This window comes from Cheilinus undulatus, linkage group 2, assembly GCF_018320785.1.
Source record: "Cheilinus undulatus linkage group 2, ASM1832078v1, whole genome shotgun sequence".
NCBI classification, from domain to species: domain Eukaryota; kingdom Metazoa; phylum Chordata; class Actinopteri; order Labriformes; family Labridae; genus Cheilinus; species Cheilinus undulatus.
In genome coordinates this window covers 52968595-52982317 of record NC_054866.1, presented here as the reverse complement: position 1 = coordinate 52982317, position 13723 = coordinate 52968595, and the positions used below count along the sequence as shown (strand labels likewise).

Genomic DNA, 13723 nt, shown 5'->3' with positions numbered 1-13723 from the left:
GCATCATATCTTTGCAAGATAAATGCAAATGACAAAATGCTAGCACAAAACATGTTAGCACAAAGGTAAACATTTTAGCACAAAGGTAAACATAATACCAAGGTAAACATGTTAGCACAGAGATAAACATGTTAGCACAGAGGTAAACATGTTAGCACAGAGGTAAACATGTTAGCACAGAGGTAAACATGTCAGCACAAAGGTAAACATGTTAGTACAGAGATAAACATGTTAGCACAGAGGTAAACATGTTAGCACAGAGGTAAACATGTCAGCACAAAGGTAAACATGTTAGCACAGAGATAAACATGTTAGCACAGAGGTAAACATGTCAGCACAAAGGTAAACATGTTAGCACAGAGGTAAACATGTCAGCACAAAGGTAAACATGTTAGCACAGAGATAAACATGTTAGCACAGAGGTAAACATGTTAGCACAGAGGTAAACATGTTAGCACAGAGGTAAACATGTCAGCACAAAGGTAAACATGTTAGCACAGAGGTAAACATGTCAGCACAAAGGTAAACATGTTAGCACAGAGGTAAACATGTTAGCACAAAGGTAAACATGTTAGCACAGAGGTAAACATGTCAGCACAAAGGTAAACATGTTAGCACAGAGGTAAACATGTCAGCACAAAGGTAAACATGTTAGCACAGAGGTAAACATGTTAGCTCAAAGGTGAATATGTTTTAGTAGCAGAAGACCCTTAGTCTCTGATTGATAAGAGCATAGAAAAGACAAGCAGATGTAACGTTGAACTTTTTTTCTCACTGGATATTTAGTTAAACTAACACTCAAACATAGACGTTCAATGCATTAATTTCAGACTTTAATCTGTCTGCAGTTGAAACATTAAGGCATGCCTCAGGACTGAAGGTAATTATATTTGAAAGGGAAACACAAAGAAAAGGTTGAAAACAAACCCCACTAATGTCATTCTGCTGAGCACACGTGCATGAACACTCACTGACCGAGGCAGGCAGTCTTGTTGTCGCTCAGTGTGAATCCTGGAGAACACACACACGTGTAGGATCCAGGTGAGTTCACACACTCTCCTCTGGGGAAGCAGAAATCTCCCTCCAAACACTCGTTAATGTCTGGGGTGGAAAAAATAAACCTGTGAACGTCAAACTTCTGCAGACATATGAAAGCATAAATGAGGTTTGCATCATTAGTAAAGGTGTTATTATGCTATTCATGTTCCTGCCAGGCTGTGGTCTCACCCCTGCACTGCCTCCCGAGGCCAAAGGCTCGATACCCGGGTGCACAGTCGCACCTGAATGAGCCGATGGTGTTTATGCACACTCGTCCTGCCTCGCACACCCCAGCGTTGGCACACTCGTCGATATCTGCAGGAGAAAGAAAGATACAGAGGTCATCAACAAAACTTTCAGGAACAGTGCGATTGAAAATATTGACCCTGAGCTGCACATTAGAGCTGTCTCTAAACTCTGATACAGCTCTGGACAAAAAAAATCAACATTTACTCTAAACAGACACTCCATTTCTCCCTCTGACGATCTTAAATTCAGCTGGATCAGCAGGCTGCTGATGTCCACGTGTCTGAACCATGTGAGAGTGTTACCTTGGCAGGAGCCGTCCCTGCCGCTGTACCCAGGCTGACAGGAGACACAGCGGTACGAGCCCATAGTGTTCACACACTGCTGACCGGGACACTGAGAGGTCTGTTCACACTCGTCTACATCTGAAACACAACCAGTCATTATCAGTAACATCATCTTTTTATTTTAATGCACAATCTGCAGTCAGTCAGTTTCTTTTGTTCAAATTCTCTGCACATTTAAAAAGAAAAATGATCTCATGTCTGTCCTGTTTGCACACTGTCACTGAAACTTATAGCTGCCATAATTATTTCCTGAACAGAAACCTGTAAAACCCTTCACAGTCAAGCAGACCTGCCTTAAGAAAAAGCTTTAACATTATGGTGTGTACCTGTACACAGTCCGTTTATGCTGCGGTATCCCTGCTGACAGTCAACACAGCTGAAGGATCCTTCAGTGTTCACACAGCGCTGACCAGGACAGGAATCACCGCGCTTACACTCGTTTATATCTACAGAGAAAACGTGATGAGTGTATGGCTGTGTTGTTGTGAATGTGTTTGTGTGAGTGTGTGTGTACCTGTACACTGCCTGTTGACGAGTGTGTATCCTGGCTGACACGACACGCATCTGTAAGACCCCACGGTGTTGACACACTGCTGGCCCGGACACTGAGACGGCTCTGAACACTCGTTTACATCTGGAACACAGTCAGGAGAACAATATGTCATAACTTCATCATTCATGTCTACAGGCTTGTGTTCATTGCCACCTTTTTTAGCGTTAACAGCGCTTACTTTAACACTTAACCCCTTTAGTCTAGCATTCTGAGCGCTCTGGGCAGAAGAAGCACCCTCAGCATCAGCTGTTTCTGTCGTAGACAATAAGCAACAACAAGCACTGGTGAGAAGTGCTCTGGAAATGAGGTCATGTGCGCTGCCAACACAAAAAAAGTCAGCCATGGACACGCAGCCTTCATGCAGATCTGTGTTCTCGGATCCAGCTGTTTGACTTTGTGGACATGACCAGTGACAAGCTACAGGGCTAATGATAGGGGTGGGACAAAAAATTGTTACACTAAAGTATCGTGATATTTCGATATTTTAAAAAGCAGTATCGATATTTATTAATTCATAAATCATTTTAATCGGTGCAATAGTTTGTGGTGTAATTTCATCCCTGAACACTGGTTGGCGGCAGGCGATGCCAGGTGGCAGCAAGCAGTTGACTCTTCCCTCTCCTCTTCCTCTTCACGCTAGACTTCTGGTCTGAGCGAGCCATTTGGTCGTGCCTACCCAGCAGAGCAGCTTCTGCTGCATTCATAGCGGATATGTGGACTTATTTTGGCTTCCAAAACATTAAAGACAGCATAAACTTGGACATGAGTCGTCATTTGCAAGATATGCCTGCCAGAGTGAAATACTCAGACAACACGACGAACCTGAGGGTTGGACGTTACAACGACAGTGTTACAGCTAACAGCTAACGTAAACAACAAGCCTGTTAAGGCTCCCACTGGTCTCTACTCATGCAACCACAATCACAGTCAATAATTTGTTTTACTTCTAAGGACCTAAGCCGTGTAGTGTTGTTAAGAATGGAGGCTTCCGTAATACGATTAAAAAAAAAACAAAAAAAACCACCGGCCCGTCACGTCATACCTTCCCCAAAACACAGTCCATCAGTCCTTAAAGCTGGATGTGACAATCAGCTCACTTCCCATAGTCTCCCTCCACAAACACCTGGTTGTTACCTGATTACATTAAAAACTGATATAATGTCAAAGAGTTCAGAGATCAGAATAGATTTACTCTATATTGGTCTATTCCCCTTAAAAAAAAGATTCCAGCAGCATTTTAATTCAGTGCAGCAAATGAGTAAAATCCTCATCTTCAGACTGCACAAAGATAGTTAAAATGCGAGGAAGCAGGACTATATATTTTCTAAAATGGCTTACTTCTGTCAGAGATGAATGGCCTGCAGCCAGACCCCTTTTGATCTACTTTCTCGTGTTTATGCTTTAAATACCTACAAACAGCCACAATCTGTTCTGCTTTAACTTCATTCTTAGCCTACTTGTATTTGTAATGATGACTTTTTGCTCTACTTCTGCATAAAATGGCACTGAAGTTTCTGTGATGAACCGACAAGTGAAGATTAAACAGCGGGACTCACACTGCCTGAAACAGCTGCCTGACGCCGTTGTTATCAGCACTGTTGTTCGGCTCAAGTCTTATCATATAAATTAAAAAGTGCTGCTTATGATCTCCTGAGCCTGATTAGAAGTTGATGGACATTTTGATTTAACAGCATCATTCAGTGCTTGTTCGTGATACATTTTAGCCCAGTGAGCCTAGCTGTTGTTGCTAACTGTTAATTAGCCTGGTGTGTGTCAATGAAGATTGGTGTTGCTGCAGTGTTTTACCTTGTTTATTGCACAGCTTGTATGACTCATGTCCAACTCCTGATTTTTTTGGTGTTTGAAGAAACCTGAATAAATCCAAAATCTTTGCTTTTAGTATTGGTGTCAGCAGATAAACTCTAGCATCCATGTTGCTATGATCCATGTCACCAATGTGAGTAGCAACTTGTTTTGTTGTGAGGCATATACTGCATTATATAGTTTTATGGCTGCTGCCATCTGCTGGCCTTTTTGCCAACCTCTACTACGAGGGATGTACAGTTTAAAACTGCTGCTACAGAATTTAAGGTTTTATCGATTCTGTAAATTCTGTATCGATAAACATATCAGCAAGGAGCATATAAAGTTTTATTGCCATGTAGATTTTCTTACTTGGACTCAACTTCCAAGTGAGTCACGTGATTCAAATTAATGTCTGAATTGTCTGAAAATCGCACAGTGAAACCCAGCTTTATTTATCTATTTACACATTTTCAAATAGTTTTGCAACTATAATAGCTCAATATGTATCTACCACCAACTACCATTTTACCTGCACAAGTGTTGTTTTGTAGCTTGTAACCATGGCGACAGACACAGTGGTAGCTTCCTGGTGTGTTTTCACAGCGACCGTTGGAGCAGGGAGCCTGGCGACACTCATCGATGTCTGCGGACAATAACAACGTCACACAGATGAGCTGTTCTTCAACCAGCTGTGATCCTTCATCAAAACAATGTTACCATCTGATGGAGGCCTAAAGCCCAAAACAATGTAAGAAGTGATGGATTTCATTGAATTTGGTTTGAGGCAGCTTCTAATCTTCTTGACTTTTAGAATTTCCTTCACTCTTATTATATAAAGGTTTACATGAGCCGAGCACAGAAAGGTGTTTTACCTGTACAGAGTCTGTTGACCAGCCTATATCCTGGCTGACAGGAAACGCAGCGGTATGAACCCTGACTGTTGATACACTCCTGACCCGGACACTGCAGAGGATCCTCACACTCGTCTATGTCTGAAACACGGTCGGTATGTTAGTTTAGACTGCCTATTATGGACAGTTTTGGTGTTTGTACACAATGATGGCATCTTTACCTGTGCAGGTGTTCCTGCTGAGCCGGTAACCAAGGCGACAGACACACCTGTAGCTGCCTGGTGTGTTGTCACAGCGACCATTGTTGCAGGGATTCTGCAGGCATTCATCGATGTCTGAGGGTTTCACAGTAACATTCATTTAGAGTTTGTTGTCTTTACAGTTTTTAATGTCAAACTGCTTCAGTCTGAAATCCTCACTGATATTTATATCTGTTGTTTGACTCAAGGAGAGTCATCAGGATTTATTGTTACGTTGGTCTTCTTTGTACAGACAGTAAAGCTGACATCTATGGTGTGATGATGTGTTCAGAAGCACAGACAACCTGAATGCATGAAACAGGAAGTGCACATTACCTTGACAGCTGGTCATCTGACTGTTGCTCCTGTATCCAGACGGACAGATGCAGCGGTAACTACCCATGGTGTTCACACACTGACCGACCGCACACACAGACGGAGACTGAACACACTCATTAACATCTACACAGAAACACACAAAATAAAAATGATTACACAGACCCTCTGTCCTACATGAAGGAACTTTTAAAACAATCATAGGATTGTTGTTCTCTTTTAAAGCATCACATTTCAGGCAAGATTAACTTTTTTTCAATCAAACCTATCACATCAGATGGAAGAGGATTTTTGTTAATGACTGAGCTTAAAGTTGGAATTCTTAGAAAGTCAGAATTCCAGGATTAACGTTGGAATTCTGACATTGATGTAAGAATTCTGAGATTAAAGTCAGAATGAGATTAAAGCCAGAATTACAGGGTCAATCAAAGTCAGAAATCTGAGATGAATATCTGAATGAAATAAAAGTTTGAATTCATGGTTTAGAGTCAGTGTTCTAGGATTTATTTCAGAATGAGATTAAAGCTGGAATTATAGATTAAATTCAGAATTCTGAGATTAATCTTGGAATTAAGAGATTGAAGTCATAGTTCTGAGATTAAAGTCAAAATTCAGAGACTAAAGCAAGAATTTCTGAGATTAAAGACAAGATTCAGAGATTAAAGCCAGAAATTCTGGATTAAAGACAAAATTCATAAATTAAGTCAGAATCCAGAGATCAAAGCCAGGAATTCTGAGATTAAAGCCAGAAATTCTGAGATTAAAGACAAATTCTGAGATTAAAGCCAGAAATTCTGAGATCAAAGTCAGGATTCAGAGATAAAAGACAAAAATTCTGAGATTAAAGACAGGATTCAGAGATTAAACACAAGAATTCTGAGATTAAAGACAGGATTCAGAGATTAAACACAAAAATTCTGAGATTAAAGATAGAATGAGATAATCATTAAAAAACTGGTCTGGTTTTCTTGATCCAATAATTACATTTTTACCTCCGCCAGGGAGGTTATGTGATCAGCAGGGTTTGTTAGTTTGTTAGCAACATAACTAAAAAAAGTTAAGGACAGACTTTGATGAAAATTTCAGGGAATGTTCGAAATGACCTAAGAAAGAACTGTTTAGATTTTGGGAGTGATCTGGATTACCGTCTGGATCCAGGAATTTTTTTTAAAAGATTCTTTACTATTGGGAGGGCTAATGGCGGAGGTCTACGCTCTCCGAGTACTTTTCTAGTTTGATGATGTGAAAACATTTAAGTGTTACAAATATGAAAAAAGGAACCAGAAAGTGGACAAACACTTTTTCACATCACTGTATCTGAGCTTAGGTTGAACTGAAACTGCATCATAAGTGACCTGAACTCGTGAAAACTGTCAGTCAAGGCCAAAGGTTGGCAATACCTTGGCAGTAGGTGCGCTGAGAGTTGGGCTGGTATCCCTGATCACACACACACGTGTGTTTCCCACCTGGCTGATCCACACAGCGGCCACGCCCACACACACCTGGTCTGCTCTCACATACACCTCGGACTGCTGCACACAAAAACATGTGTTTGTGAATTAGACGATATCTACAGTGATCAACAGGGCACAGAGACGCTGTCTGCTCTGCAGCACAGTTAGGGAAGCATTTAAAACCACGTGTGGGATTTGTGAACTAGGCTGTCTTTTGGACTTATATTGACAGGTTTATGAGGCAGAGAAGCTGCAGAATCCTTCTGTGAATGAGGCCAAACGTTTTACTCTGTTAATGTAAGGCAGAAAGCTCTTTGAAGTCTCTTTGGAGTCTTCTTCATTCTGATTATTCACTTTGGATAAAGACGTAAATCTTCCTAGAGACTGACTTCAGCTGGTGTTAAGCTCAGGTGCAAATGTGTTTGTGTGTAATTGTGTGTGTTTGGTAATTCTCCACAAACTGAACACAGATGCTGGCCTCCTCTGAGTCTCTTTAGCGTCCAAATAAAATTAGAGAGGAGGATTTAGAACATCCTGGTGGTCTGAAAACACCACTAACTGCATTAAATCTCCTGGAAGATCCCCCCTACAAAGATTTATTTCTGGAGAAAAGTGAACATATTTTTTGATTTGTGTTTATGCTTTGTTCTGGGTGGGTAAATGAGAAAGTATTTCAGTCGTCTGTTGTCTTGGATGAGAAGTTAAAAACTCATCCTCTGAGAGATTAAAGCCTATTCCACATGTAATCTAGTGTTTTAAAAAAGACACGCAACCAGCATTTTAGGACACTGAAAACACTTTTTTTCAAAACTCCTTCCAGGGAGAGGACTTTTAGAAACTGGAGTGAATCATTATCACCTTTTTTTCAGTGCAGCCTTAGCCAAACTAGTACTGGTGTTAGCAATAATAACTAGACGCTTGCTAAAAAAGAACAACTAAAAAATTTTGCATGAAGTCCTGCATCTCTGCTCGTGTCATGGAGGTGATAAGTCCATGGCACTGCTGGGGTGTTATGAAGCCCAGGTTGTTCTGATAGCATCCTTCAGCTTGTCTGGATTGTTGAGTCTGGGGTCTCTCATCTTCCTCTTCACATCCCCAGAGATGAGAACAAACTGATTTTGTTGCATAATTGTTTTTTGTGTGGTAAATTCATGAATGCATGTTCATCCACAGATGCCTGACTCTGATCTGCAGGTACTCACTCTGGACTCGGGCCGGGCGCGTTGTTGTTGTTGTGGTTGCCGTGGTTACAGCTGGTCTGTTCTGTATAGGAGGAAGTCCTATACTGGGCCTTGACCCACGCTCTGGGCTCTGTGGCTGGGCCGGAGCAGGGAGGAAGTCCCGCCGATCAGGCAGAGACACCGAGGAGGAGGAGGAGGAAGAGGAGAAGCGACTGCCTGCTGAAGAAAGATGAGGGATGAGAAAAATGAAAAACACACCAGTTCAGTTGTTCCATAAGGTTAGAGAATTAGACTAGCTCAAGTAATATATTTGATATAATGACTGCCTGAGAATATCTTCTGCCTCAAATAGGCTGTTGACAATCCTGTTTCTGAGCTCTGCAGCTCCTTTGACCTCATGGTTTCTGCTCTAATATCATTATCAGCTGTGAGGCCTTCTATAGAGAGGTGTGTGCCTTTCCAAATCATGTCCAATCAGTTTAATTTACCACAGATGGACTCCAATCAAGGTGTAGAAACATCTCAGCAAAGATCTGGGAAAGTGGAGGAAGCTCAGCTAAGTTTACAGTTTACAAGTTGCTATTGTGTTTAGCTGTTCCTATCTGGTAACTCCTCCTAACTCTGCAGGCCTCAATGACTCCGTTCTAACTCACTACTAAGTGTGCTAAATATTATGACAGTAACAGTCTAATTTAACACAGCAGGCCGCTACCTTGACTCCCTGTCAGTGGAGGTTGTGGTCTCGGTTGTGTTGTGAAGGACGGAACAGCATCTGGTCGGCTCAGTGGGGTCCCAGGTCGGCCTGGAGTCTGAGGTCTGTCCTGCGTGGTGATGGTGTTGGTGCCGCCGGGCTGTATGGGCCTAGAGGGGTCAACCCGGTGAGGCGGAGGTGGAGGTTGGGGCTGGGGTGGACTGGGTCTGCTGGAACCAGCTGATCCGACAACTGAAGAAGAGCTCAGCGAGGTACTGGATCCAGACAAGGCAGGGTTTTGAGGAGACCTGGAGGCTCCACTGGATCCAGAACCAGGACCTGGGAGGAGAGGTGGGTGGAGGAGAGGACAAAAGACAGATGGATCATATTTTTGTTAAGTGTAGTTGTCAATCTTCTCACAGAAACCAGGTCAACAACTGCATTAAATGAAAAAAAACAAACTAAAAGTATATAAAGGATTCTGAAGTCCGTTTTTATTGGTTTAGGACAGCTCTAAATACTACAATACCCATGAGCCTCAGCTGCTTGTGCCATAGTGCACACAAAGCAGATAAGACTAAGTGGGGATGTCAAATGATGTTTTTTAAGAGATTAATCACAGAATTTTGGCAGTTACTCATGATTAATCACATATTTTTCTCACATTTTAAAATTCCTCTATTTTACATTCAAAAATGAATGTAAAATTGAATGAGAGGAACTTCTCCTCTCATTCAGGTGGCTTCTGCTTGTCTGTAAAACCACCACACTCTTCTGTTTTCACATATAAAACTTTCCCTGGCCACTTGGAACGTATTTCTGTTCTTGGATTTTTTTGATGAAACAATAGGAGACAGGAACAGGATGACCAATCGTGTTAGCTTTGCCCGTTGTTGCTATGCCGTTCTCTAAGAGACATTTGCTTTGATCTCACTAAGAGAGTCCCAACATTCTATTACATACACACACACTGTAAAAGTCACAGAGCCAAGAATCATCGTAAAACTTTAACAGAAATTAATAATATATAAAAGATTGGAAAAAAAGCAAATCCAGCATGAATAGCTTAATAATTTGTCTACTTATTAACGTAAAAATGAAGTCTGTAGGAGGAACTGAGTTGGAATTAAAGAGCTTGTAAGTCGAATGAGATGATGTGAGCGTATGTGACAGAATGTTGGGACTCTCTTAGTGAGGTCAGAGCAAACATCTCCTGGAGAACAGCATAGTAACAACGGCGAAAACAAACATGACTGGCTGATCCTTTTTCTGTTTCTTATTGGTTGGTTCATCAAAAAATCCAAGATCAGAGCTCACACAGAGAAAGTATCTCTGAGCACAGAGAGAAATCAGAGAGTGCCAGTTTCACAAATATGCAGAATCATCCTGAATGACACGAGAATGGTTTGAGCAAGTACACAGGACATTTGAGCACGCTATTAAAAATCTGAGAGCAAGCAGACAATTTGAACACAGAGAAAATCTAAGCACAAGGACGCACAAAGGCAGGTGTGAATGGAAAGTTCAGAGAAAATGAACAAGCCTTGCTCCAAAAACGTTCAAATGCCCATTGAGTTTTTCAGCAATTATAACCCCATAGACTTATTCTACATCACTTTGGCTGCTAACCTGGCATGGTTAACCTCTCATAGAGGGCGTTTTGGAAAGGGCAGAGCCTTTGAAAAAAAACTCAGACGGTGATTGGATGAATCTTCTGCCACATCTTTTCAAGCCAATCTGAGCAACAAAACACGTGATGTAGCTGCTACTGAGGAGTAAACTCCGTCGAGAACTGTGTAAGGTGAACCATGGCGACTGCAGACATGTCAGCACATGACTTTTGTTCTTCTTGAAAAGAAAACAACTCACTGCTGTTCTTTGTTCTTCTTATAACAAAGAAATGTTGTCCAGTTCTGATAAAACCAGTCCTTAAGCAGCATCCACGCTAATCTCTTCCACCATAATTGCACCAGCCTCTTCTCGCTGCTTGCTTACGTCATGACTCCGCCGCGCCCTAAAGTACTGCCGCTGATTGATCCTGTCACTTTCTAACCGGGCTCAAAAGGTTCAGACGGGAGCTTTGCAAGATGGATTCACCAGTGAGAAACACGGAAATGGGCATATCCATCTGCTTTGCAAGGTTATGTAGCTAAAGAATGATGCTGACATAACCAAAATACACTATATTGCCAAAAGTATTCACTCACCCATCCAAATAATTGAAATCAGGTGTTCCAATCACTTCCATGCCCTCGCTCCTAAATATTCCACAGTCAGCTGTCAGTGGTGTTATAACAAAGTAGAAGTGTTTGGGGACAACAGCAACTCAGCCACCAAGTGGTAGGCCACGTAAAAAAACGGAGCGGGGTCAGCAGATGCTGAGGCGCATGGTGCGCAGAGGTCGCCAACTTTCTGAAGAGTCAATTGCTACGGACCTCCAAACTTCATGTGGCCTTCAGATAAGCTCAAGAACAGTGTGTAGAGAGCTTCATGGAATGGGTTTCCATGGCCGAGCAGCTGCATCCAAGCCATACATCAACAAGTGCAATGCAAAGCGTAAAACACGCCACCACTGGACTCTAGAGCAGTGGAGACGTGGTCTCTGGAGTGACGAATCGCACTTCTCCATCTGGTAATCTGATGGACGAGTCTGGGTTTGGCGGTTGCAGGAGAACGGTACTTGTCTGACTGCACTGTGCCAAGTGTAAAGTTTGGTGGAGGTGGGGATTATGGTGTGGGCTTGTTTTTCAGGAGCTGGGCTTGGCCCCTTATTTCCAGTGAAAGGAACTCTGAATGCTTCAGCATACCAAGAGATTTTGGATAATTCCATGCTCCCAACTTTGTGGGAACAGTTTGGGGATGGCCCCTTCCTGTTCCAACATGACTGTCAACCAGTGCACAAAGCAAGGTCCATAAAGACAAGGTTGAGAGAGTTTGGTGTGAACTTAATCTCTTCTAGTGTCTCTAATACACTGTTGTAGTAACTAAACATGTTGGTATATTTACTAAAAAGTCCAAAATGAACCCAGAATCTAAAACTAAAGCTGCAGGGTATCTTAGAAGGGCCACGGTTGGATGTTTGTAGTTGTAGGTGACTTCTGTCTTTGCATCTTTACGCTCACATATTTCTGTCTTTCTATGCCAAGAGCCAAATATTCTGAAATAGCTGCACAACTTTTATTCTGAGGATTTAACCTAGCAGGTTTGATCTAGGCTGATCTAAATCAGGTACCCTGGTTATCCTGGTTTCCGTTGGTTACCAACGAAGCTCCTCGACCACCCAGCTGCTCGTTGGCTCTCTGGTTGAACGACAGGGCCGAAGCCGAGTAATGATAACCAGGACCGGCTGGACAGATCTCCTTAAAGGCCACTGAAAGAGGGCACAGAGACGGGTTAATACTCTGAACAAGATTATTATATCAACAATGATGACAACATGAGTGAGAAAAGCTGTTAAAGAGGCACCATGAGCCTCTTAACTTGTGGCTGTGAGGCTCGTGGCTTTGGTACAGCGAGTTCTGATATCAGGACTGAAGACGGATTGTTAATGTGGACTATAGAGGCACAGACTAAAGTGTTACCAGTGTAGCACTGTTGATGCAAATGTAAACAGGGTCTCAGAGTGGCTCCACCTTTGTTTATTCTGCTCACTAACCTGAACCAAAGTAAGGACATCTCTGACAGTTGGGCCCCCAGGCTTTTCCCACCCGGCTGCAGCAGCAGATCTGTTTGGTGATGTTCCTGAGAATCGGCAGAGAGCATGATGAAGGACCAAGACCTGAACCCAGGACCCGGTAACACTGACCCTTCTCCTCTGAGATCACTTTCTGAGCTGAGGAGGACAAACAGGAGGACAGGGATGAGTTAGGATCACATCGAGGAGCCTAGCAGAGCGGAGACAGACTTTAAGCCGAGACACCAGCACAAGCCTGCATGCAGGATCAGATACATGCATGAAACATGACTCAGCAATAATCAGGCATGCTCTGACATCACAGAAACCAGCTGCACTGAGGTTTGATTGGACGAGAGGAGCAGAAGAAATGATGCAAACAGGAAGAGAACGCTTGTCCATGAAGCATCTTTGGAGCAATAAACAACAGTGCTATTTCAGAGCAGACATTAAACAACCATTCACAAAAATGAGACTGCATTTAGTCCAGATTTGGTCCTGTAAGTTAACCAAACTTCTCTGATCTAACAGGCACCTGTCAATCAGATTTAACCCAGGGTGTTTACTCTTCAATGAAAATGTTTAAATCAGCCATTTGTCCCACCTCAGACCGGGATGAAAGACATAGAACAGCTGGATGCAGACAGAGACAAACAGTCAGGACAACACTACACACGCATTTTTATTAAAGGGATACTTTAAAATTTTGGCAAATTTGCCCATTGCCATAATACCTATAGTCTGAGTAATAGGTTCGTTACATTTAGTTTTCAGTGCAAGCTATTTTTAGATCGGCACTGCCAAGTTCGGAGCTGCTGTTGCCAACTCAATAGAGACAGATGGTATTTTTGGCTTTCCCTCATCAAACTCATCAAATACACAATCCAACAACTCCAAAACGCTCTTGTGGACAAGTTGTGACTTGCACATTTACCATGCTTGGCACAGCAGCTCCTAACTTGGAAGTGCCAATCTAAAAATAGCTTGTACTGACAACTAAAGGTAATGAACCTTTTACTAAGACTATAGGGATTATGGCAATGGGCAAATTTGCCAAAATGTTGAAGTATCCCTTCAAGCTGGCAAGAACGTAGAGATGGAAAAACAAATCTCCAAAATGTAAATCCAGAGAAGTACACCAGAAAATATCAACTTTATATGTCCTGAATAGTTATGAACCATTTTTGCAGCACCCTTCTTCCTTGATCAGCAATTTTCAAAGTTTATTTTTTCAACAGGAACTTTATTTGGATCACAATGACAGAACAATAGCAGAGGAGGTAATATAGACAAGCTGTAATATCAATG

General features: G+C 42.2%; 1 protein-coding gene across 9 annotated transcripts in view; it reads right to left on the bottom strand.

The window, feature by feature from the left end:
- The window catches only part of LOC121525321 (latent-transforming growth factor beta-binding protein 4), a 113985-nt gene that overhangs the window by 28231 nt on the left and 72031 nt on the right, over nucleotides 1-13723 (bottom strand). For 7 of the 9 annotated variants that reach the window (XM_041811308.1, XM_041811273.1, XM_041811292.1 and 4 more), the window contains 14 exons: nucleotides 12398-12574; nucleotides 11975-12112; nucleotides 8764-9081; nucleotides 8073-8270; nucleotides 6817-6948; nucleotides 5417-5542; nucleotides 5063-5176; nucleotides 4863-4982; nucleotides 4520-4633; nucleotides 2146-2265; nucleotides 1958-2077; nucleotides 1590-1709; nucleotides 1228-1353; nucleotides 976-1101 (listed from right to left, as the gene is read on the bottom strand). In XM_041811308.1, coding sequence (XP_041667242.1) covers nucleotides 976-1101; nucleotides 1228-1353; nucleotides 1590-1709; nucleotides 1958-2077; nucleotides 2146-2265; nucleotides 4520-4633; nucleotides 4863-4982; nucleotides 5063-5176; nucleotides 5417-5542; nucleotides 6817-6948; nucleotides 8073-8270; nucleotides 8764-9081; nucleotides 11975-12112; nucleotides 12398-12574 — 2049 coding nt within the window. The remainder of the gene's footprint in view (nucleotides 1-975; nucleotides 1102-1227; nucleotides 1354-1589; nucleotides 1710-1957; nucleotides 2078-2145; nucleotides 2266-4519; nucleotides 4634-4862; nucleotides 4983-5062; nucleotides 5177-5416; nucleotides 5543-6816; nucleotides 6949-8072; nucleotides 8271-8763; nucleotides 9082-11974; nucleotides 12113-12397; nucleotides 12575-13723) is intronic. The other 2 variants (XM_041811253.1, XM_041811245.1) reach the window with 2 other exon arrangements.